The following is a 25,699-nucleotide window of genomic DNA, read 5'->3' as shown; positions in this document are numbered from 1 at the left end:
TGGCAATCTGTTATACAAGTTTACTAATGTGTGATAGTTCAGTACGCTAAAGCTTTCTACCTCCTGGCTCCTTCCTGCCCATTGAACGCCATTGCTCTGGCATGGCTGATAATCTGCTTCCATCATGTCCTTTCCTCCTTTTAGATTTGTGTGAATGGAAACTGCACAGACCTTGGCTTTGTGGTTGTGAAATCCTCCTTATCTCCTGTTGCTGTTACATTGGGGGTCGTTGTAGCCATCCTATTCCTCTGCTTCTTGGTATTTTTCGTGATGAAATTCATGCAGCGGAAAAAGAAGAAGAAGTCAGGTAAACTGCAAGCTACTCACAAAGCTTTCTGATCAGAGCAGAGCTTTCAATAAAGGTATTGATTCAACTGCATTTCTCCAATATTTTAATGATTGTGCTGGTTTGTGAGGTCTCCAGTCAGAGCATTGGCATATATCAAATCTGGTTTAATAACTGGGCTGGCAAGATGGGCAGGGTTAGGCATGGCAGGGAGAGGCTGGGCGTACAAACTAGGAAAGAGAACTGAGTGTTCCTTTTTGTTTCTGCAGGAACTGAAAACTTGGAAAGACTCTCAAGCCTCAACAGGGGCATGACGAGCATCCCTCTCCTTCCCTCCAACCCTAATTACACAGATACTGCTGGTAAGGATGCATAAAGAGACGCTTAACAGCTCCTAGTGCTTTGGAGCAGCTGGGATAGGGTCATATAAGTGGTCTGGTCTAGTGATTTCCTGTCGTGGGATTGCCTTGGCTTGGGCAGCAGGCTTAGTCGTATGGTATATTTGGCTGCGCACTAGCAATCATGTCCCAAGTTGATACCAGGATTCCCATCACCATCTCCACAGTTCACTCTAAATGGTCCTATAAACAAAAAGCGCTGTGCTCAAACACCTATCCCTTTCCATGCCTCAGTTCCTTTGGTCATTTTGTTTGGGAGGAACATGTGGCATTCCATTGACATGTGGGGACACCGTCTTGCCAGGAATCCAGAAGTGACCCCATGGCAGGAGATGCAAAATGAACAATTATTACCATTTTGCTAGCACCTATCCAATGCCAGTCTCCTCTCCTCTCTTCTCTTGATGGCACTGCTCTAGCAGAGCCCCGTACTTCTAGAGTGAGTCTTGGAAGCGCCTCTTACACAGGAAGCAGTGACGGTTCTGCCATGCCCTTCATGCGGGTTCCTTCTTACTCCATTAAAAATTTTCGGCCACAACTCTTAGAAGAAGTGAAGGACGTTCTAATCCCCGAAGAGCAGCTGGTTATGCAACAGGACCAGATCATTGGCAAAGGTAAGTGCTCTTGAGGTTGCCTGTATCAATCACCCATGGTGTGCAAAGCTTTGTTACGATTTCTACAAATTGTGTTTGAAGAGTACCCTTACCCACCCACCCACCCACACCGCCACGCTAGATGCGTTTTTAGGTGCTTTTCTCTGTTAGGCATTTCTCGTTACCATATTGAAAGCACAGACTTCAGGGTTACTTAGGGTAGCACCCCATGAAGTTGTCCTACTAGCAGAATGATTTCTGCCTTTGCAACGGGACTTCATCTCCCTCTGCTTTCTCCACAACCCTTATCTGTTCTCCTAACCCTCTGGAGAATATATGGGGGGGGGGGTTACTGGCAGAGGAAGTCCCATTGCACAGGCAGAAGTCCTTGCACTAATTGGACAACTTTGTTGGCTGCAACCCACTGAATTCTTGTTCAGGCTTAAGTGTTTCAAACTAAAAGCCATAACACGCACCCACACCCATGTTATCCTGGTAAACGTGGCAAGTCGTCACAGTGTTTTCTGTTCTATTCTGTGCCTCCAGCACAGAAACAGCCTATGCAGCACTCTCATGTTATGCTGCACTCAGGTGTGCAGCCTTCTAACTGCAAGAGGCTGATGCAAAAACTCAAGGGAATGGATTGGGCTGAGAGTACCTGGTTTACATGCTGGGCTGTGTGTCTAGTAGGTCTTTTTGTTCTTTTTCCTGTCCAGGTCACTTTGGGAGTGTTTATCATGGAACGTACATAGATTCGGACCATAGACATATACACTGTGCTGTTAAATCTCTGAACCGTGAGTAATCCCTCCTTCCTCTCACAGCAGTGGCAACTGCACTTAACTGTCCTGCAAAAGCAAGCCAAGGGGTGAGGGGCCTGTTCCCTCTCCCTCCTCACCAGCTGCTCACCCGGTCATGCCCCATTGTTGCTGTTATTTAAACTTGAAGGACATGCTCTATGTCCCTCTTCCAGCATTGGAGTGGACAGTTCCTAAGAGTGTTCTGCTTGCTTAACAAATAAAAGTGAATGGGCTCTTCCACCCCCTCCCCTCCCCTGAGAAAAGGCGCATCATGCTACTTCGACTGGACTATAACTAGCATAGATTCAGTTCTGTAGGGGAAGACTTGGCAATTCAATCATCGAAGGAAGGCCCTTGGATAATTCCTTCCTTAAATGGCACCGTAATCTGGATTCTAGGGAGACTTGCCCTACTTTGCACTCTCCTTCAGCTTTGCTCAGTGACATGGTACAAGGAGACACCATTAGCTTAAGTGCCATTTTCTCCGGCAAAGTCTTGATGTCCCTTTGCAATGTCATTCCACTCAAGAGTAGGTGGATATAGCTGTGAAGAGAGGTTGGGGATGGGAGGACATGCTGTTAAAGCTTCCCCAAGGAAGCTCTTTGACACACTTCAGGAAACAGGCCTGGACTGGGTTGCGGGGAGAGGGAGGGATGCTTTTGTAACCAACTTCTGCTGTTTGTTCATCATCTCCAATGAGACATACCAAAGGCTTCCAGTTCAGCCAATCTCCTTCAAGGCCTTATCAGCCTTCTGAGTGTAGTCTCAGAAGAATCCTCCTTATCAACAGCATCCCCTGGGGCCTTGGGAAGCAGAGGGACCCACGTGTCACATTGACCTAGCCCTGCACAGTTCTAACTCCAGCTAGGCATCCCTCCCTTATTACCTGCAGTGTTGACATTCAAGTGTAGGTTTAACCTGCTGGCATGTCCTGTCCCAAGTCCAAACGAGCTACTTGTGCCATCCATAATGGATCTTGTGTTGCTTTCGTGCGCACCTCCTGCACTCCACTGACCCATTTCCCAAGAGTTCTGCAGTTCCTTGTGTGGGTATGCTGCTCGGATGCCTTTTCACAGCCTGCTTCCTTTTCTCCCCCAGGAATCACGGACTTGGAGGAGGTGGAAGAGTTCTTGAAAGAGGGGATTCTGATGAAGAGCTTTCACCACCCCCACGTCCTCTCTCTCATTGGGATTGCCCTCCCTCGGGAGGGGCTTCCCCGGGTGGTACTGCCATACATGAAGCATGGAGACCTGCGGCACTTTATCCGTTCGGAGGAGAGGGTGTGTACTGCTTCCCACTTTGCGCCAGCAAGTCAGCCCTTGGAGGGCTTGCTCTGGGAGATGAGCATCTCAATGCCAATATGCTGACTTCCTGATCCTGAAGCTACGGTTGGGTTGAGGGTGGTTCACACCCACCTAGTGAAGTGGAACATTCAAGGAAAGGGGGTACTGAGACAGTGCTGTATCAGACCCTTCCTTCCTCTCCCTTTCAACTCTGGTTGGCTTTTGCCTTGTGAACCCCCTACATCCTTGTTGCAGGATGTCTTCCTGTTCAATCACTGCAGTTTTTGCACATTCCCCCAGTTAGGTGTTCACCACCATGGAATGAACAATGAGTCAACTGAGGGTTTGGGCCCTCCCTCCCCCAGGTGCGGCAGGGAGAGAAATCCATCCTGCAGCGCAGCAGAATTTGTTAGCTCAAGCATTCTCGTCAGGTTTCTGCCAGAGCCTTCTATGTGTACGAACCACCTTATTTTTGCAGTAGCTTCTGCTCTTGCAGCCGGGACCTCAGCATCCAAGGAGCAGAGGTTGTGTGTTTCTTTGCTTTTTGCTGACTCGGAGCCTTCTTGAGCAGTAGGAACGTGAGCTGGTGGCTGATGTACCTGCTGCTGCTACTGCCAGAGACGCAGAGCACAATCATGTCTCCCTCCCACCCTGGCCAGTGCAGAACTAGCTACTCTCTGCTGAGAGCTGCAGCAACACCATCTTCCCTTTCACTTTGGGGAGAAAAACAGAGCCAGGGGTAGTAAGCAGGCTTCAGTTTCACCACCTCTGTAGCCACTGTCATCTTCATCATTACTGCTTGCAACGATCAAATAAGTGGTACAGTTACCATTATTGTGTGTGGCCACCTAAGGGTCTAGCATTTCTACATAGGAAATAGCATTAAAACTTCGTGTACACTGTCAGGTGTGTGACCGCTCAACACGTGTATTTTTACTATGTGTATACATGGGATCATTTCCCTGCAGGTTTCGTCTTATTTCCACATAGAAACATTTTATCTGTGCACACAATATGTGCCATGTAGCCTCATTTACAAAGCAAGATTTGACATGCACCGCACATTCCCATGACAGATTTAAGACAAGGAAGCAGAAGCCCTTCAGACCATTGTCATCTTGCCTAAGTCTGGAGTTTGAGCAGTGACCTCTGGCAGCACCTACTGTGTCTGTCTTAAAGAGTTTGAAAACAGGCCCCACAGCAATGTCATCTTGTATCCAATGATTACATACAGAGAATTGAATCTTTATGGGGATCTAAGCCAAGCCTTCGCTTCCTTCCAGCGACTTGTCAGTAGCAAGGCCTTGGGGGATGGTGGAGAGTAAAGCTTTTCTCGCAAAAGCGCTTTTCAAATGATTGCAGCGCACCGTCCACAGACCTCACCTTGAAGAGACTGCTGTTTGAGGTGCAGCACACTTTTAGAGCAGTTGTACGTTCGAAATAGGGACACTTGCTGAGGCTGCTCATTCGCTGCCATTGTAAACAGCACGGAATGTTGTTGCATGTGTACCTTGTGTGCTTATTGGACACAGGGGGAAATGTCTTAGCAATAAGCAACAAAACTCCTTGGGAATGGCAGTGACTCAGTGGTGCAGCGCATACTTTACATGCAAATGGTCCCAGGTCCACTCCAACTTGGCACCTCCCAGTAGGGGTAGGAATGTCCCCTTCCTGAAATCCTACAGAGGTGCAGCAAGTCAGTGTTGACAATACTGAGTGAAATGAACCAATAGTCTGACTCGGCTTCCTGTGTTCCTTTCCCTTTATCAGCCCTGTTTCATTAGCTAGCTGACCAAATACAATCATGGCCAGTTTTAAACCTTTTACAGCAGTATGATTTTTTTGCAATATTTAATTTCTTCTCCTCCAACCCTAAAATAACATGTGGCTTTAAAAAGAGAGAGAGGAGGAGTACCATCATCTTTACTTTACCTCTTATGTTCAGATACTCTATCCCACTATTTTTGCTGAAATGTTGCTCATGGGACAAGGGCAATTAAAAAAAAAGTGGTTGGGACACACTTTGAATGAGATAGGGGAGAGGCAATGAGAGCCTCTGCCCACTAGGGGGCCACAAAGGCATGCTCATACATAACGCATTATTATAAAGTCTTAACCAGGGAAGCTGCACATAAGACTGTATTCGTGCGTCAACATCAATTCCACATATGGCTTGCACCCTGCGCAGGCCTTGTCAAGTAATGTGCAAGTGTCTGTGCCATGTGCGCTCCCAAAAGAATAACTTTCTACCGGCAGAAAATTCCTACAGCCGAGTGTCTGTCGGCTCATGCGCTCATCCCATAGGACAGTGCGCATGCAGGGCGCACTCCATTTCCCACCCAGAAGTGATATCCAAGTAGCAAATTTCCCCCATGTGAAGTAGCCCTGAAATTAGCTTCAGCTGTGCTGGCTTGAGGGAGTTACAAGCAAGCAGTTCAGACCTCGAGAGGGGCATAAACTCTAGAGCCAGATGGAAAACTCATTTTAAGTTTCCTCTCCCTCCCCGCTCTTCCCCAGAACCCGACTGTGAAGGATTTAATAGGTTTTGGGCTGCAAGTGGCTCAAGGGATGGAATATTTGGCCCAGAAGAAGTTTGTGCACAGAGACCTTGCTGCTAGGAACTGTATGTAAGTATTGAAATGAGTGGGTAGAACATTGTGGTTGGAGTGCTGGACTGGGGCCTGGGAGGCCAGGGATCAATCCTCACTTGGCCATGAAACTGACTGGTGGTCCTGGGCCAGTCACTCTCTCTCCCTCATCCCTAAGCTACCTCTCAGGGTTGTTGGGAGGATAAAATGGAGCGGAGGAGAACTCCGTGTGCCACCTTGAGCTTGAAGGAATATAAATGTAATAAATAACAAATACCTGGCTGGGCCTTCAGGCTTCCTGGGTGTGTCTGTCAGACATCTTCCCCTGTCAGCTGATTTATTCCCTGTGTTTTGACAGAAATAGGCCCTCCCTGGTGTCAGTATAGATATTCCCTACCTACAGCTGCTTTACCTTTGCACCTACTATTTTTGTGGAAGCCTTGTATTAGCAGGCAGAACAAGCCCCACAAGCTTCCTCGCCTTGGTTGGGAGGAGCACCTATTCAGTATGGTGGTTGCTCATTACATGCAGGGCTAAGCTGTTCTCTCTTGCCCTTCTAAAAGCTGTTTGGGAAACCGCTAAGCGCTCATAGGTCTTGAAAAGGGCTGCAAACGCTGATTTCTCAGGCCTGGGCTGAAATGTCAAAAAGTCCAGAAGTGGGACTTGAGTCGCTTAATGGTGCCTCCGTGACCGAGGGACCGTAATTCATTTGGCTGCAGTGTGTGCTCTAAACTCTCCCCTCTCCTCTCTGTGCTTTGCAGGCTAGATGAGACCTTCACAGTAAAAGTGGCAGACTTTGGGCTGGCCAGAGACGTCTTCGACAAGGAATATTACAGCATCCGGCGACACCGCAGAGCAAAGCTGCCGGTTAAGTGGATGGCCCTTGAGAGCCTGCAGACCCAAAAATTTACCACCAAGTCTGATGTAGTAAGTGCAAGCAAAGGCAGTGGGGGCTGTTTAGACATGGGAACCAGGGTCATCTTCTTTGGCAATCACTCGTAGCCTAGTAAGATTGTCTTCCATGAACAGGGTCTTAACAGTGAGTCCATAAGTGACTGTGGAGGCCAATTCTGGACCCACACATCCTTACACAGTGGGGACATAGGTTTTCGGGTGGAAGTTGATCATGATGAGGGTTTGCCAAGTGTTCCTTCCTCTTAGCACGTTTCACCCTTTCATCCTGAGTTTGAGTGTCTTCAAAGTCCCTGACACCTTCGGTAAAGGCTGTTCTCCAATTGGAGCGATCGCAGGCCAGTGTTTCCCAGTTGTCAGTGTTTATACTACATTTTTAAAGATTTGCCTCGAGAGAGTCTTTAAACCTCTTTTGTTGACCTCTTTTGTTGACCACCAGCATTACACTTTCCATTTTTAAGTTTGGAACAGAGTAGTTGCTTTGGAAGACGATAATCAGGCATCCAAACAGCATGACCAGTCCAACGAAGTTGATGTTGAAGAATCACGTTCACAGAGTTTCCTGTCCTAGCTGTATAATTGCTGCAGTGGGAGTGGGGAAGAGTTTTTTCATCCCAAGGGCCACCATCCCTCATGGTAAACTTACCGAGGGCTGCATGGCAGCAGTGGTTGGGGCCAATACAAAAAGTAGGTTGGCCATCCACATAAACGGCCACTCATAGAATCAGAATTATAGCGTTGGATGGGACCGCAAGGGTCATCTAGTCCAGCCCCCTCCGATGCACTCACATACATCCACACACCTGCACATTCATACCTAGCCATATACAAGCACACACATTCATTCACACTTACTGTCTCTCCGACACAGAGCTACTTCCAGACTCTCGCTAATCACTGAGTGACATAACCCATAAGACTCTCTGGATTACGTGTGAATATTGTTAGCTCATGTCAGAAAACAGGCCCCTTGGCTGTCCAAGCTAGCCAGGGCAGGCCTCTCTTCAATGTCTTTGTGCCCCTGTGCATGAAAGGCTGCATCTTGACACTGTGGAAACACACGATGCTTGGTAGATGGGGGATGCTGAGGAACCAGGCGAACCTCTCCTGGGTGCTCTTCTAGGCTGTTTGCGCCCCTTCTGGGGGTCACAGATCTGCACTGCCACCTGTGCGTCCTGCTATATGTGTTCTCCATCTGTGCATTCTGCTCTTCTGCCCAGTGGTCCTTTGGGGTCCTCATGTGGGAGCTGATGACGCGAGGGGCTTCTCCGTACCCTGAAGTGGACCCATATGATATGACCCGGTATTTGTTGCGAGGAAGAAGGTTGCCGCAGCCAGAATACTGCCCAGATTCTCTGTGAGTATATATGAATTTGGGGCAGGGCTGTTGAAAACCTCTGCCTTAGGGAAGGAAGGGTTAACCCTTGAAGCATGTGGAGGGATAGGAGGGCTGAGATGGCATCCAGGCTACATGAAAATATGTGAGGAGAAGCACAGGCAGTCATACTTGGGGAAGTGTTCTAGAATTCTATGCAGAACTATGCAGATTAAAAAATGTGTACCCCAATAAACTGGGGTGTGTGCTACACCTAGAGTATATTCCCCTGGCAGAGGGAAAGGTAAAAAGAAGCTACAAATGAGATGGTGTGGGGGCAAAGGTTGGGCTTAATGGAAGAGAGACTACTCCTTTCTTTTAATTGGCACCAGCCTTTTAAAATTCATTTTTCCTGTACAACCCTTACTGCTAGCCTTTCACGGCATTCTCAGTGAACAATGAGGTTCAGAGACCTGACACTGTTCAGATGACCCAGATTCCCAATGTGATGAGATTTGCTAGAGACAAACATCCGGCGAACTTTTTGGAAGTTCCTCTTAAAACAGGCCATGTGGTGACTGCAACACAATATAGCACTGCGATGAAACTTACCAAGTCCATCAGACTTTGGGATGCTTGTGAAGCCCAGGAAGCCTGTTCTATCAAGTCAGATTCAATAGTGCCTGGAGCTGCCATGAATATCCAGATTGATAGACCCACTGAGGGCCTCCACCCCATCCTTGCAGTCCCATCCCAGCCATTCATATCATAAGTACACAGCCTATTTGCCAAATGTTCCAGAGCCCCAATTTTCTATACAAATCCCAGTGAACATGAGCCAACAAGCAGGATCATTGCCTGTGAGCCAGGGGTTGCTGGAGAATGAGGAATGGGAATGCATGGCAGATTGTTATCTTGGAACGTGCCCAGGAGATGGTGTATGGCTATGCAGTACCACAAGTCTACACTGTCCTCAGGCTTTGAAGCTAGAGGTCTTGGCCTTACATTCCCCCGGCTGTGATGTGTGTGTGACTGTGTTTAATCTGACAGGTACACCGTAATGCTGAATTGCTGGGCCCCAAGTCCTGAGGAGCGACCAACTTTCTCTGCAGTAATCCAGGAAGTGCAACATATTTTAGCCCGTCTAAAGGGGGAGCATTATATCAACCTGAATGTCACTTATGTCAACCTTGATCAAGACCAGCCTTTCCCCCCTTTGACCAGCTGTGAGGATGATCTGGACTCCAGTGGGCTGAGTGAGGAAGAGGCTGCTACTGTGCACTGACTGATGCAAGGCAACTCTCAGGTAGCACACCTGAGTTGAGCCTAACACTATGCAAGCACTGCCAGCCTTTCATTTCTCTGAGGAAGCTTCCTGACTCGTCCTCCGTTTGAGCCTTGGCTTGCTGCAGCTTGGATTCTCCAGCTGTCCTGCAGCTTCCCTTCAGGCATCTCCCACCTATGTGGGTTCAAGAAAACCGTGGCTGGAGACCTTCTGCGATATGATTCCCCTTGCTAAAGGGCTCAGGAAAAGGCAGAAATAAGCTCATCCCTTCCATAAGAGGTGGGGGCAGGTCCCCTTACCCCTCCTAGAATAGTGAAACATCCAGAATATGTGGGACCTTGGATGCTGGCCTGTTTTAGAAAGGGCTATAAAGTAATTTAATGTCTCAGCCTGTGGCTGAATCTGTATATAAAGGAATAAATTGAGTGTTGTTTGCTGTTTGTTTCAAGGACTGTTTTTCAAAGTGGGCCTTTCTGTCTCATGTGATGCATATACACGTGTGCTGTCAGAGGGTCTGTAAGATGGCATCCATTATGCAGTGGAGCTGCAGGCAGAATTGGGAAGCAGGCCGAGTGACCCAAAATGCCCTCTTTTCAACATTGATCAAGTCTGGCCCCCTGGCCCTCCCAGCTTGCTTAGCATCACATTGTATTGCTCCAACAGCGAGTCCTTTGTCTTTGACAGCTCTAAGTGGCTGCACTTCCCATGAATTCTTCACTCCAAGGTCCTTTACTGAGTCAGCCCACAGAGCTACCTGATGTCTGACTTGCGAAGCTAGGAGTGGGGGAGTAATCGGATTCCGATTCCAAACCTGACACCCCTGATTCAATCTGGGCAGACCATGACTGATCCACTGAACACCTGGACACAGTCTTCTTACCCTTCCTCTCTGGGTAATCCACCTTCTTTTCCATTCAGAGGTGCTCTAGTGAAAGATACACAAAGAGTCGCACTCATCAGGTAATTGTGTGTGATCTGTGTCTTGTGAATGTGCATATCTCTTGTGGTATGGCAGGGGGCGTCTCCACACCCAATTCTGGCCATGCAGGCCCCAGAGTGTTAACCAAGGGATGGAGTCTGCAACTTTACTCTAAAGTAAGATCCGCTGTGTTCAAGGAGCCTGGGCTTATGCACATTTAGCTCAGGACATCTTATTCAGCTTTCCCTCTGAACTGGGTTCAAGTCCCATCTCTGCCACAGATCCATTAGGTTGGCCTTGAGCATGTCTCTTGGCCTCAGGTCCTCTATTTATAAAAATGGGAATAACAGCACACTACTTCCCAGGATTGTTGTGATGGCACACACAATAAAGGTTGCTTATGAAACCAGTTATTGGTGCTAGCAAGGGGATATCATTTAAAAAGGAAGTATAAAGCAAATTTTATGGTTATGCTAGGGCTGTGGAAAGAGATCTGGGTTTAAATTCAGCCCCAAAATTTCACTGGGTAATCCTTGCTCTCAGCCTAACCTATCTCACAGGGCTGTTGTGAGGGCAGGCTACAGAGCAGGAACCATGGAAAATGCCTTAAACTCGGAAGAAAGACTGGATACAAATGTGGTAAATTGTAGAGATGGCTATTGCTAGGTATGGAGGAGGAGTCCATTCAAAATGAATTCATTCAGGGAATTTGGAAGGTGTGGCCCAGTTGAGCTTTCCCACTTTGCAACACCTCTTGCACTGAGTGTCTGTTTATATAGCAGTGCATTGATTTTTTAAAAAAATCTAATCATATGCAAAATTATCCACAAAATACACCTCATGTAGTCCTATATATCTGCAGCATTATTTTTATATGTATGTATTTTTATACAGCTATGCGTTATTATATGTGTCAGTTTATGCGCTGGCTACGTTAGGAGACCTGGCATATATATGGATATAATGTGCATTTAATATTAATGTGAGAATAGTTTGTATTTTTAGCTGGGCAGGTTAAAAAATAGTAACTCTAATTAGAAAAAAAACCTCCTTGTGGATAAGTTTGACATTTTCAGAAAATTCAATCCCTATCTCTCTCAGTTCTGACTGTTCTGGCATTTTTCAACAACTCAGGAGTAGAGAACTGTTTTCAGCTTGAGGGCCACATTCCAGAGACCACAAGCCAGAAGTGGGCGGGGCCAGAAGCAATAATAGGTGGAGCAACAAATGTACATTTTACCTTTGCACAGTGGGCTAGTTTCTTGCAGACAAACACACCCTTCTCTATCCTCCATCCAGGCAAGGAAAAGGCATTGTGGGTTCAAGAACACCTAACTAGGCAAAACCAACTAAAAATGGGTTCAAAGCAGGGCTGGTGAGGGCCATGGCCTAGGGCAGAGCTTCCCAAACTATTCATGTTGGTGACACACTTTTTAGACACACATCATTTCGTGACACAGTCATTAAGTTTTACAGTACAATGGTACCTCGGGTTAAGAACTTAATTCGTTCTGGAGGTCCGTTCTTAACCTGAAACTGTTCTTAACCTGAGGTACCACTTTAGCTAATGGGAGCTCCCACTGCTGCTGCGCCGCCACCGCGCGATTTCTGTTCTCATCCTGAAGCAAAGTTCTTAACCCGAGGTACTATTTCTGGGTTAGTGGAGTCTGCAACCTGAAGCATCTGTAACCTGAAGTGTCTGTAACCCGAGGTACTACTGTATTAGCAAATCGGCAGTTAAACTAACCCCTTATAAGAGTGTTCTTGTGACACGCCTAAACACTGCAGCCGACACACTTAACGCATCGCAACACACAGTTTGGAAAGCTCTGACCTATGGAGGTGTGGTCTGGGGTCAAGCCCAAGGGCCGGATAGGCTTGGAGAGCTACATTTGCCCCCCACCCCAGGCCTGAAGTCCCTCCTGTTATAACTTATCAGTGGGCTACAGCCGACACAGTGAGATGGAACCGCCATGTACAAGAGCAGAATGCTGCCAAATGTCGAGTGTAGATGAGAACAGATGAGCAGCAGGGGAAGAGCATTGATTCTATGCTCTGCTTGTGGGTCTCCCACTTCTGCACCTGGCTGACCGCTGGTGGAACAGATGGAAGCTTGCTCCGCTTCCGGCAAAGTAATTCTTATGTTCTTAACTGCAGTTTCTTCTTAGACACTGTGAAACCATCTCGTCTGTCACTGTTTTTAACATTTTATTAAATGTTTTAATAAACGAGTCTAAAAATATAGCAAACACTTCTCATTTCCTGTTACATCCCATGTCAACCAAGCATCTTTCTTTCTGACAAGCAGGAAGGGCATCCATCCAAGTGTTGCAATCCGGAGTGTCGATGTGGAGGATGCCAGCCCACCACTAAGACCTTTTCCAGGACACTCCATTCCATTTTTCTGCACCCCTGGTTTCACCCCAACAGATACCCTGCATTCTGCAGCCAGTGAGCATGCTCAGTATTAATTGGACTGTTTTGCCCACTCTCTGCTTCACCCCACTCTCTTTTAAGGATTCCCCCCCCCCTAAAAATCTGCTTGGAAACAGATTTAGTCCTGTCCCTTCTGAGAACTGGCATGGAGCAAATTTCAATGGGTCCATCAATCCCTTTGTGAGATAAAGGCTCAGCTGTGAGAACATGCATTTAAGACCTCCCTCCGACCACCTAACGGAGATGTATTGTGATTATTAAGAGAATTAACCAGAGGTGTCCAGAAGGGCAAAACCACTTGAAGGTACATCAAGGACTGCCTGGACCAAAAATAGCTTCATTCATTTTCAAGGCCTTGGTCGGACCAAGTTATCCTTGGATTCCCGCAGCTGCACAGGAGCATACAGACACATTGTTCTTTGTCATTTAGCAAAGCACAAAAGCTTTTTACCTCGTTTATGAAAGAGAAATGAGACCCTTGACTCAGGTACAAAAGTAAGTGGTGCATTTTTCAGAAGAGGCAACAGAGGAATTCAAAGCAGTGCCCCAGAGAGAACAGATAAATGAGACCCCACAGCAAGTGAAACTGTGCCCACTCTACAGCATAGTCTCAACTCATTGGAAGGATATTTTATTGTAGGGGTTGCCAGAGCTCACCTTTACTCTGCCCCAGAACTTTGTGCATTTGGGGGGGGGTGGCGTAGTTCTAGGGAAATGACTTAGCCCTGGAATTCTCCCCCCCCCCTTCAGAAGAGTGACTCTCCTATTTACCTGCAAAGTACCTTCTCTTCTCATTCTCCTTCCCTTTTAAGGGAAAGGATTAACAGGCTGTGAACTCAGTAAGATGTGGCTTCTGGGGAGGGGGGGGGAAGGAGGAGCAAGGGAGAGAAGAAAAGATCCAAACAGAATAGGGAGAATCAAGTGATGGCCACCTACTTACCGTACTCTACTGCCACCCACACAGCAAATCAATGTTTGGTGAATAGAATGGTCTCCACACTGATAACTCCTCCAGTCCCTCCAGTGGAAACTTCAAGTTACTGTAAGAGAAAAAGTGTCCTACAGTATAAAGAAAGGTGGCAGCTTCCTGAAGTGCTCATCAGGGAGAAAAGTGGAATTGGCTAAAATAATTATAATCTGCACATAGGAGCTGAATCCTCCATCTCTTTCCTAAGCTAGCAACAAGTTCCTTCCTGCCATCTCTCTTCCCTCGAGGGTCTGTTCTGTCATTCTCTAGGCTTCCAGACTTTTCTATTTTGATGCCATGAGGTATAATCCTATGCATTTAAGTCTCAGTGTACTCAACAGGGGCTTCCTATTTATTTTATTTTTATTAAATTTATATACCAAGACATCAATTGAATTTATATTCCACCCTATAACCGGAGGTCTCAGGGCGGTTCACAGATTAAAATCAAAATATAAAACAACAAAATACATAATATAAAAACAACAACCCAATAAGTCTCTATAATTAGGATTGCGACCTAAATAAAGTTGTGAAGAAGTCATGTTTATTTGAATTAAGTTTTCAAGGGTATTGTGTAACATTGGTATTGTAATGCATTTGATGTGGGAAGTTTTTTGTCTGGTCTAGCAAAAGTTAGTTTAACTGTCACACAGTGCTAGCCAATCTGTCAAGAAGAGAACTTGTCTTTGGATCCTTCCTGAACAATCTGGAGCCTTATTTATTTATATTTATTTATTGCATTTCTACTCCACATTTTTCTCCAAAGTGTAACATAATGGGAGGGGTGTTTCCAGCTACCCCCCCTGCCCCCACCGCCCCTGGAAGCCTTATAAGAAGCTCCCTCAGAAGAGGGACTGTGAGCAATATTGTGGCAGAGGACCAAGGTGAAACTGTCAAGCTCCCATGTTATTCTTGCTATTGCCAGGAGGTGTAATGTTGTTAATGTAATCTTGTTGTATTTATAGCGCTGAAACGCTGATTCTTTGGTACGCAGTTATATCTGCTATTGTGTTGTTGTCTTCTGTTATTATGAAATTCTTTTTGCTTTGTTCAATTTTGAAATGCTTTCCTGATTTCTTTGTTGTAAGCTGCCTTTTTACATGATTCCACCCCCCACCCCCGGAAAAGCGGCGTACGTATAAAATGAAGAACTTGCATGTTTCTCTTTCAGCTATGAAACAACAATTGACTCTTTCCCCTCCTCCTCTTGAGGCTGTGTTTAAACTGAGCGATGTTTTCTGCTTGTCTCATACCCTCCAACATGCTGAGTCCCAAAACCGGGATTCTTCATTCCTTTAATTGGGGGGGGGGGGTCTTTTGTCTCTCAATACTTTACATACAGTGTCCTTTTTGCCACAATAATATAAACCAGTAATTTCTCTTTGGTCTTATCAAGATGAATGCCTTAAAAAAAAAAAAGACAGTCTGAAAAACAAAGGAAATTTTTATCTTGTCCCAAATTACACTACATAAGGATGAAGACAGGTCATATTCGCAAATGGGAAGTAATGATCAGTGAAGCAATCCCAGATGGTGAACTATTAAGAGAAATATGCAGCATCACCAACTTGAACTAATAACTCATTAAAACTGTGGACAAGGTGCTATTTATTCAGCTCCTCTAAGAATATCCAGAATTTAAAATAATAATAATGTTAGCTGCTAGAAATGTAGAAGGACCCCCCACATCCTTGGCTGATTTGACCTGAGGAAAAGCAGTACTGACAAGAAATTGCACAGAATATTCAACTGATCTTGGAACAGTTTGTGCATTTTACATCCTAAAATATTCTTACTAACCTATTTGAAAGATGTTACCCCAAATGAAAAGGGGGGGGGTGTCCCTCACAGTAATCTGTTTTGTAGTCCTGATAATTTCTGGGAAAAGGGGGTGGGTAGGCAGCTAGGAGTTTCGAAAGCTCTCTATCTCGTTGGTTTTTATAGTAGCAATGTTCCAGTCTAGTGCTGTTTCCTGTAATAGCCCCATAGGAAGCTGAGGGACCAGTTTTATGATTACATGTGCAGGAACATCTCACCACTGATCCATGCCCACACTAGAACCTTTCAAGTCAGCAGTAAGTCAGAGAAATTTAGTGTTCCTGCTTCGGGGGATTTTCCAGTTTCAGGAAATTATAGTACCTTCCTTCTTTGAAAGCGTTGTTGCAAGCTATGTCTTTTGAAAAAGCAGAGAGCTTTTATATTGGACTGAATAGCTCTCTGGACCCAGGGTCTGATGAGTCTCACAGTAAAGTTCAGACTGGAAAGGATGACATTGCAAAGTTGACAGCACTTAGGCCAACAGCAAGAATATATCTATCTCTATTGTCCTATATAATAAAAATGTTAGGCTGTCATCGCGCAGTTCCCATTGGAGGATTTGTAGTGCCTTACTGCAATCCTGGATTTTCAGGAAGTCAGAATGGGGTAGGGGATCAAAAATGAGGGCAGGTTGTGTAACACAAATGACCACGGCATGGGAGTGAGAAGGGAAGGACACGGAAAGGGGGAAAGTAAAGCAGGGATGCCGTGACACCGAAAGGAAAATGGCAATTTTAAACAACAGCAGAGGTTTGAATAAAGCAGAGATGGAAAGAAACTGAGGAAAGTGGCAATTTTAAACACTGAGAATAGTAAGGGCCGTCACATGGAAGATGGAGCAATTGTTTTCTCTTGCTCTGGAGGGTAGGACTCAAACCAATGGCTTCAAGTTACAAGAACAAAGATTCCAACTAAACATCAGGAAGAACTTTCTGACAATAAGAGTTGTTTGACAATGGAATGAATTCCATTGGGAGGTTGTGGACTCTCCTTCCTTGGAGGTTTTAAGGCACAGTTTGGATGGCCATCTGTCTTGGATGCTTTAGTTGAGATTCCTGCATTGCAGGGAGTTGGACGAGATGACCCTCTGGGTCCCTTCCAACTCTACAATTCTATGATAGAGAGTAGCATTGAGCAGGGAGTGGCACTTTAAAATAAGGTTGGAGTATAGCAAGAAGGGAGTTTGGAAAGGCTCAGCAGTATGAACTGTTTTGGTCCTAGCTTCTGTGTTGTTCCCATCTCTACTATTTTTCCCTATTAAAACTGGTTGTTGTTGGTTTAAATAAATAAATAGAAACCACAATCCCTCGGTGTCTCCATCTTAGCTTTCAGTTTTATATTGAATTCTGTTCTTTTTTGAAATTTGGATCCTGGTTCGGCTCTGGCATTGTTCAATTCAGCTTGGTTTCCATATGCGTAATGCTCCTGCACTTGAGCCTTCTGTTATTCTAGCTGAGGGAGGATTTTGGGAAGCTTAGGAAACATGCACAAAGGTAATTTTGAGCCTCTTGAGTCGCAGGCTGTGCCTGGTTTATGTTCTTTGGCTGCAATTCCTTGAAACTCACCGGAATCTCTCAGAAAGTTCCGGCCCCAAACATCACTCAGATCTTGCTGACCGTAGCTACTCTCTGCTTATTACAACTTGTGGCACATACTGGGGTCAACAGGAACAAGAATTCAGAGAACTTCAGAAGAGTTATTTTCCAAGTCGTCCAGAGTAGCGGATAGCGATTGCTTGTTTTTCAGTCAGAAGCTCTCTTAAAGTCATAGGGATCGGAGGAGGAAGTTTTGTGATTGAAATAATCAAGCCTGTCCAGAAATATTGCTCAGCTACAGCCCAGTTTTGCCACTCCTAGCAGTGCAGCTGTCAGGAGCAGTGGTGTTGCATCTGGCCTCAGGACAGAAGTGAGGCAAAAGGGCCAATGCAGCTCGGCCAATTGGGGAGTAGTGCAGGGAAAGATCCTCTAGCGCCTCAAGTGTCAAGTCAGTGTCCTAAACCTCAGCATATTTGGAGGTAAGTCCTGCTAGTGCACACAGTCCCAAGGGCAGTGCTAGAGAATAGTTACACATTCCAAAAGCTCAAAACCCAGTCCAAGCCCAATACAGCAAGTAAAGCCCAAAATCAAACAGGAGGGCCAGGTTCCCACCTCTGCAGAAGATTGAGGGTCAGAAAACCTGGGGTCAGTCCCAAAGTCACAGCCCAGTGGCATTCCCGAAGCAACCAAGCTATGGTCCATTGTCATAAAACGTTGAGCAGACACAGACTCTCTGTCATGTATCCCTTCTACCTTTCCAAACTTGTCACATCCGGGTTTGCTCCAGCTGAGCAGCTGTGCCTCTCTACTTGACAATACACGTGGACCTCACCTGCTCTGAGCCTCATGCAGCTGAGTGACCACAAACCTCCTCCCAGACCTAACAAGCCCCATGATCTCAACTCGGTCAACTAGTGAGCTGGGCTGTGTTCCCTTGCCTGTCTCCATCTCCTAGAGTGCACCTCCTGCTGTCAGTGTCTGCCTCAGTGCCTGCCATGTCTGTGGAGATAGGGGTGTCTCTGGTTCTGGCGATGTGTTCCCCCTCCCCTGGCTCCTGTGAACTGTCAGCTGCCCCGTCACCATCCTCTGATGTCCCATGATTATCTCCTAAATCCCCAACCTCCCTTTCCCCATCTTCAGCTTGCCCCGGTGTATACCAGTCATGGCTACACCCCTTGCCAGGATCCTCTTCCCCTTCCTCGGTGTCCTGCCAGTTCATGACGGTCAGAAGTTGTTCAGTCAGCAGTCAGCATTCTGCTACCCAATTTGGTTTGCAGTACAAAATGAGCTGAGTAAGATCCTCCATACCTTGCGTACTGTGAAAGATTGGGAAGCTGGATTGCAGTCATGGGTGGCCCTGGTTAAACAGGGCCTAGTTTAGACCAACCACAACTAGCAGGAAAGTGGAGGTAAAGGACGAATGGCCTGAGGCACAAGAAGGAGCTTCTCTGGAGAAACCCCTCAACACTTAGGGGTCTGGAGGATGTAGGGCTAGAACCCTCCTGGGGCAGATAGGCCTGCCAGGTGGGCCAACTCTAGAGAGCTGAGATTTCTTTGGCACCCTCAGGGCGCAGGGCCTGTTGCATGTCACAGTTTCATTGCCCAGCTTTGCCAGAGCACTCAGCCTCCTGCAGAGGATTTGACATCACATGTGTGCCCTGGGTAGGGTTGCCATATTTAGACTGTCCCCTCAACTCAACTAGTATGTGGGGCAGAGAGGACCTGCAAGCCTCACCAGGAGTTCAGCTGAGTCACATGGTCTTCTGGCTTCTGTTGCCTCAACACAGGTAGGAGGAATGGAGGAATTCAAACTGCTGCTCACCACAGAGTTAATAAAGTTGTGTCCCTTGCTTAAATCCAACCTTTGTGTCTCACCTTGTTCTTCCTGGGCATGGACGTAACCAGCTCCTCCTTGCTTCCTTGTCCTGTTTACTGACTCCACCTTGTAGCAATGTTCTTTCCAGCAATGTTCTGTGCGATGGGGCAAGATTTGCTCTGCAGTACACTGCCTGCAGAAATCAACAAGAGCTCTGCAGTACCCTGCCTGCAGAAATCAAAGCTGTGGTGAAGCAGCCCTTGGGGCCAAGGCTCGTATTTACTGGATCTTATGGCAAAGGACAGGTCTTTCTGCCAGGGGCAGAGCAATTTAGAGGGTGAGCAATTTGGGTTGGCAGCCAGGAAGCAGAAAAACACCATTTTCCAACTTCATAAATGCTTACCAGGATCTGAGTTTCAAAGGACAACCAATGTTAGCGCGAACACATGACAACAAGCCTACAGCACTCAAATCCCAAAGTGAAGATGGCCCTTAGCTACCAGTGCTTCAGTGCTGGGAAGAAATCATGGTTACAGGGTCTTAGTCACCAAGGTAACGATGGGTAGGTACCAACAGAGCTGAAAAGACTAGGCAAAATTTTTAAAATGCACTGAATTATCTACAGTCAAACGTTTGGATTAAAAACACATTTGTAGTTTGTCAAGGTTTCAAAAATATGAATCTTTGGAGTTGAATGGTCATTTCATTATTCATACATTCAGGGAGCTGCTTCTGCATCTTTTGAGATTCGCCAGCCTTGAGGAGAAGTTGCCAGGTTACCTGTGAGTCATCACTTGGTTAATCCGAGCACATGGTATGAAAGGACGTTATTTAAAAGGACCTTTCAAAGCAACAGGGGAGCAAAGTACCGTAAATGAAAGGAGACATGTCAGACAAGCATTTTGATGAACTTCACAGCATTATAATGCAAACTTTGGATATGTACTGAAGCCTTCGAATACCCACACTGTGTTTGAGAATGCAGTATTTTAATCTTCTCTAGTGGCGGTGACTAGAAACACAGTGAGCTCTCAGAATCGAAAACTGGAGGTGCTTAGGAACAGAATAGGAAGCATCTGAAAATGTGCATGAATGGATTTCTCCTCTTAAAGTCTGTAGCCTACATCCATGCGATCAGGGCTTTGAGAAGCCACATTTTAAAATTTTCAGCAAAGGAACTTAAATTCTCTTATAGCTCCCACCATATGCTACAGCGGATTTCAAATATCCCTGCTCATAGTAAAAGACAAAAAGTTGTGATGAATGCAAAGGAGATTTAAGGTGCAATCCTACATTGGTGATTCCCTAAAGGGGAAAGACACCCCTCCCCCCGTGGATGTGTGAGGTTGCCAACAGCATGGCTCCTGTGCCTTGGACAGTAACTTGACAAGACTGCAGGATAGCTTTATGTTACCATGTTAGGAAAACCTTCACCTGCTGCATAACTGTCTGTAAAAGAGCTTACAAGGGCCCGGGAGCATGCTAAGAGTTAAGACCCTCATGGGAAGATAGCCAAGGGGCAAACTGGTCTCTGTGCTGGTCATGGGATGGCCTGTGTGTGCTCTCTCAGACTGCAGAGCACCCAGCATGGGCTTCTTTGACCATGTGAAAGGGCCTAGATAGCTCTTCTGTCTTCACCTGGTCTTCTGTCTTCACCTGGCTAACATACCAGATCTCACCCACCACTGCCAGACCCACCCACCAAATCCTGTTGCCACTGCTCTAGCACCAGCTCTGCTCTTTACTGCAGAGACAGAGGGGTGTGTGGATTTCAGCAGCTCCTCACTGGCTGCAGCTCTCCTGCAGACTGTGCTGCTTCCACTTCTCCTCATTTGTTTTCCTGAGCATCAGCTTCTTGCACACTCCGTCGCAATTCTTCTGAGCATTTTTTGCCCGCTCTAAGGATGTGCTTTGCATTTGGACAAAGAGGCAGCAGATGTTAAGTGGTAGGTTTTTCATCTGGTTCGCAGTGGCAGCCAGGGTAAATTGTTTGGAAAGGGGAAGATGTTGGCCAGGCGCTACCCTTTGGCACTTTGTCATAACTAGCGTACAAAATCATTGGTTCACTCTTCAGGGCATGTAATTGGCTTTCTATAGGATACACTTCCATGTGACTTTGCTGAGAGGCAGACATTGAACAGCAGTTGGTGTTTAGTACTGTTACACATGTATGATATTCCCAAAAAAAGGCTCAGAGACGGGATTGGCTGCCAAACATTACTTCCAGTCCTGTACATTGGCAATCACACAGCTCAGCTCTACTACCAAGGAAATGGGTGCAGGATTATTTGGAGCCTTAGGTACTCAGAGCTCTGGGCCACAGAATTGAAACAGACAACACCCAAAGTGCAGTTTCCACAAGGGAAAACACACATGCGCATGCACGCACACACACACGCACGCACACACACACACATTTGTTTATGGGAGCAAATGCAAATGCCGTATTCACATATGCAGCAGCCCCTCTTCTCCTCCCTATGGGATCAGAGAAAGGGAAGGAGGTAGGCGGGGATCTCACTGGGACAGTACCACTATACCTGGGACATATTTGCATGTCTGGCTGGTTGGATGGGTGGCTTGATTACATGGAAAATATACAATTGGTATTAAATATTGTGAATATGCATCTTGAATGGCTCTGTTTGACATTTCAAAGCCTCTTAAATCTACCAAATGGAGCAGACAATAATAAAGAGGTGCACAGCTCAGATGGAAACAGTTTGGCTAATTAAATGCAAGCATATTTCCACCAGAAAGCGCTCTCTCTCTCTCTCTCTCTCTCTCTCTCTCTCTCTCTCTCCTCCCCCCCCCCCCATGCATGTGCGCAGCTTCAGGCTCAGGCTCATAGAATCATAGAATTCCTCCTGGAAGGGGCCATGAGGGTCATCAATAGATGAATTGAGAGAGGGGCTTTGTAAAACCCATTCTTTCTTAGTCTCCTGACTCTACAGCATTGAGCATTCTCCCCCAGATGCTTTTCTGCCCAGAGGGTCAAAGATATGGGGACACAACGCTAAGAAAACTCTTTGTTCCTTTAGGAGAAAATCATCTTGTGGGCTCAAGTCCTACGCAACCAGCCCTCTCATTCTGGGTCATTATATTCCCTGTTCCCGGTTGAGTGTGCACCTAGGGCAATGGACATACATGAAGCAACAGATGATCTTTCTGAGGCTGAAGAAAGACAATGTTGGTGTGATAGATAAGGTTGGAGCAAGAAATTCATTCAGTCTGCATTTTAAAGCTACTGTATTTTTCCGCCTATAAGACACCACCGTGTATAACACGCCCTCTATTTCTGGGGATTCAGATTTAAGAAAATGGGGGGGGAGATAGCCCAGAGTATAAGACGCCCCCTAATCTTTGATATTATTTTTTAAGGGGGAAACCTAGTCTTATACACAGAAAAATACAGCAATTTGCCCATCGTGGACTTATTTGCAGAACACAGCTATCACTTGGATTGCAAACTTCTCCAGATTTTATCATGCAGCTTTGGTTTAAAAGTATGTGCACAAAAATGTGTATCTTATGGGGGGGATGTGCAAGAATGTGTATAAAATACGTACATTTTAAATATGTATTTTTTTAAGACTGGAAAAAGTGGGACAGAATGAGCTCGTGGCTGAGCACATGCAAAACTGGTGTTGAACTGAAAGAGACTGAGCTCCCTGTGTCAAGTGAAACAGGGTGGGTGTATACATGCTTCTTTTGCCTCCGTGGTCAAGCATGTTTTGAAGGCTTTGAAACATAGGGCAGACAAATCAGCCCCCTAGCTCCATACCGACTACTCTGCACTGACCGGCAGGAGCTGTCCAGAGTCACTGACCCAGGGCTTTTCCCATCCCCTGATCCTGAAGACAGAAACTGGGGCCATCTGCATTCCAAGCAGAAAATGGGGGGGGAGATAGCCCAGAGTATAAGACACCCCCTAATCTTTGATATTATTTGATATTATTTTACCACTGAGCTGCTATTCTTCCCTTGCAGTTCGAAAACATGGACCACGTTTTCACTGCAGGTGACCATGGAATGGGTGCACACACAAACATATCCAGCAACCATGACTCTCTCACAGCACCTTCAACACTCTGAAAAATGAGCTTTCTTTGGCTCCAACCTAAGAACTGCTTGAAAGCTCCATTTCCCCTAGTTGCTACCTCTGCCCAAGGGGTAGGTGTTGATAAGTATAGTAATGTAATTCACTGAAATTGTAAATGCTTGTATGCATTACTAAGTCTTTAAATTCAATTGGCTGGTAACTGAATCCTAGAGAGTTCTCTAGTAGTTCTCATGTGATTGGCTAATGCTGGTCACATGGGAGGTATCTAGTGAAGAAGAGACTCCATTTTATGTGAAGCAAAATGACTGTGTTTTAGAATCCACTGTGAACGTTGCTAAGTTGAAAAGAGTGTTGGAGTGCTTGAAATAGAGGTAGCAAAGCTGCAGGAGAAGGGAAAAGTGGAAATCTCTCATAGGAACTGCAAGGCATGGCCTAATTGAGAAACCACAGGCTGAAGCTCTGGAAAGAGAGGAAAATACAGTTGTTTGGAATTTAGGAGAAGAGACTGTAAGCCCATGCGCGGAGAAACGTGACTAAATATTATGTTTTAATTCATCTATAAGTTTCTGCAAGTAAAGTTTTTGAATGTTAAATTCTGGACATTGGTTTAATTTCCAAAGAAGGGTGTCCGTCATATATATGATCTTGAAGGAGGTGAGGACAGGTGACCCCACCTAGGCCTGAAGTCACCCCCCCACCAGGCCTCAAAACTGTCCAAAATTCATTTCTTGTCTTCTAAAAAATCCACAGCTATAAGTTTTCCTCTGCTTTTCTCACAAGATGCTGTGCATAGGCAAAGCATTACAGTGGTGCCTCGCAAGACGAAAAGAATCTGTTCTGTGATTCTCTTCATCTAGCGTTTTTTTCCGTCTTGCGAAGCAAGCCCATTGAAGGATTAGTGGATTAGTGCTATTAGCGGCTTTTAGCGGCTTTTAGAGGCTTATCTGCTGATCGGATCAGCTGATAAGCGGCTTAGCGCTATTAGCACTATTAGCAGCTTATCTGATGATTGGATCAACTGATAAGCGGCTTAGCGCTATTAGCGGCTTTTAGCTGCTTTTAGCGGCTTATCTGCTTATCAGATCAGCTGATAAGCGGCTTAGAAAAAGGGGGGAAGGGAAAAAACCAGCAGGAACTCGCAAGACATTGTCGTCTTGCGAAGCAAGCCCATAGGAGATTCATTTTGCGAAGCACCTCCAAAACAGAAAACCCTTTCGTCTAGCGAGTTTTCCGTCTTGCGAGGCATTCATCTTGCGGGGCACCACTGTACTTTTATCAGTATGAGAAGGCTTCAAAAGGCTAATGAATAGGCTCTGTCATTGCCAAGAATACTCAAGCCTGAGAACTGACTTATCTCATTCAGTTGCTACATCTTGGACATGCTGAACCACAAGGCTCCTTGACCCACCCCCTTGGCTTCTCACACCCTTTCCTGGGAAGGGTGCCAAGAGTCCCAGTAGTCCCAAAGATAGGAGCTTTCTGTTCATGCTCAGAGGAACTCATGGGGCAGGACTCCTGAAGAGGAGGAGAAAGGGGAGGGAACTGGAAGGGGAATATATACTCAGTGCAAATGACTGTGAACCCGTGCTTGTTTTGTGAACTATCACACTTGCTCCTTCTACCAGTTCATGGATGGTAGAAATAAAGCTTTTTCTCCAAAACTATTCCTTGAGTGTCTGTTGACTCCCATCTCCCTTTCCTGGGCGCAATACTTTTTCCCACCCGAGGGCAAAGCCTCATAAGGCTACAATCTGAGCTTCTTAGCTGTGATTTTGCTACTCTGACTTCAACAGTGGTAAGGAACTTGACTGTTGTTAATGGGCATGTGTTAAATCATATAAATGTGTGTACAGTGAAATGTACTCAATGCCAAGGACCCAGACTCAAGCAAAAAATAATGTCACTACCCACCCCCCAAAAACAGGGGGGTAATAGAAAATGGTTAGCCAGGGAGCTTATCATCTAATGGTTCTGTAAAGCCCTTGAACACCACCCAAGATGGTAAATTCCTGGAGAAACTTCTTCTTCTTCTATGAGCAAGGAATAGAAGAGGGAAGGTTGGCAAGACTTCTTGGAAAAGGAGCTGGATTTTGGACTGGAACTTTATGATAAAAAGCTTTTTCAATTGCACTGACGGCTGTGAATGCTTGTTTGTGCTAAAGGGAAGCCGATGCCGTTCCTGGAAACGAGCTGCTCTTGCTTTAATAATCTCGTTAAGAAAAAAGAGAGAGAGAGAAGTTGCTGATTATGCATTTGGAGGATGGTTGCGAAGCTCGTAGCAAGGGAGCGCCGAGCAAAAGCAAGAAAAGCCTCCAGACAACGTTAACTGTGTTATATTGTGCTAACTGGATTCCTCTACAAAGCTGCTCTCGCTACCGAGGAAATTGGAACAAACAAAACAACACAACCTTGGAACTGTTCATCCCGAAGCTAATGCAAAAGAAAAGCTGGCAATGCAGGCGTGCGAAAGGGAAGTGGAGCTGCAATTATCCGCTGCTCTTTCCTGCTGCTAAGTAGAGGTTATTACAGCAAACTTAGTCATCGGAGATGGCTGCAAAGAAGCCTTTGCTTCAGGGAGGGAGCTCAAAGGTTTAATCTGGGCTGCACTGCAATAGCTTTCTAGCTTCTGGGTGCCAGGGATTGAGGCCTATTGGGTGGGGTTTCAAGGCTGAAACCTGTCCC

At 46.1% G+C, this 25,699-nt stretch overlaps 1 protein-coding gene across 2 annotated transcripts in view; it reads left to right on the top strand.

Annotated features, from left to right (window-relative positions):
- MST1R (macrophage stimulating 1 receptor) overlaps positions 1-9,894 on the top strand; it is a 52,134-nt gene extending 42,240 nt beyond the window's left edge. The window contains exons 13-21 of one of the 2 annotated variants that reach the window (XM_082214484.1): positions 145-307; positions 556-648; positions 1,107-1,298; positions 1,994-2,074; positions 3,176-3,357; positions 5,878-5,987; positions 6,710-6,875; positions 8,081-8,217; positions 9,226-9,894. In XM_082214484.1, coding sequence (XP_082070610.1) covers positions 145-307; positions 556-648; positions 1,107-1,298; positions 1,994-2,074; positions 3,176-3,357; positions 5,878-5,987; positions 6,710-6,875; positions 8,081-8,217; positions 9,226-9,460 — 1,359 coding nt within the window. In that variant the 3' untranslated portion in view covers positions 9,461-9,894. Of the gene's footprint in view, positions 1-144; positions 308-555; positions 649-1,103; positions 1,299-1,993; positions 2,075-3,175; positions 3,358-5,877; positions 5,988-6,709; positions 6,876-8,080; positions 8,218-9,225 lie in introns of both variants that reach the window. The other variant, XM_082214483.1, reaches the window with a different exon arrangement.
- Positions 9,895-25,699: the final 15,805 nt, after the last annotated feature.

The sequence above is a fragment of the Podarcis vaucheri genome (assembly GCF_965113315.1).
Source record: "Podarcis vaucheri genome assembly, chromosome: 2".
NCBI lineage: Eukaryota > Metazoa > Chordata > Lepidosauria > Squamata > Lacertidae > Podarcis > Podarcis vaucheri.
This window is presented reverse-complemented; position numbering and strand designations above follow the sequence as displayed.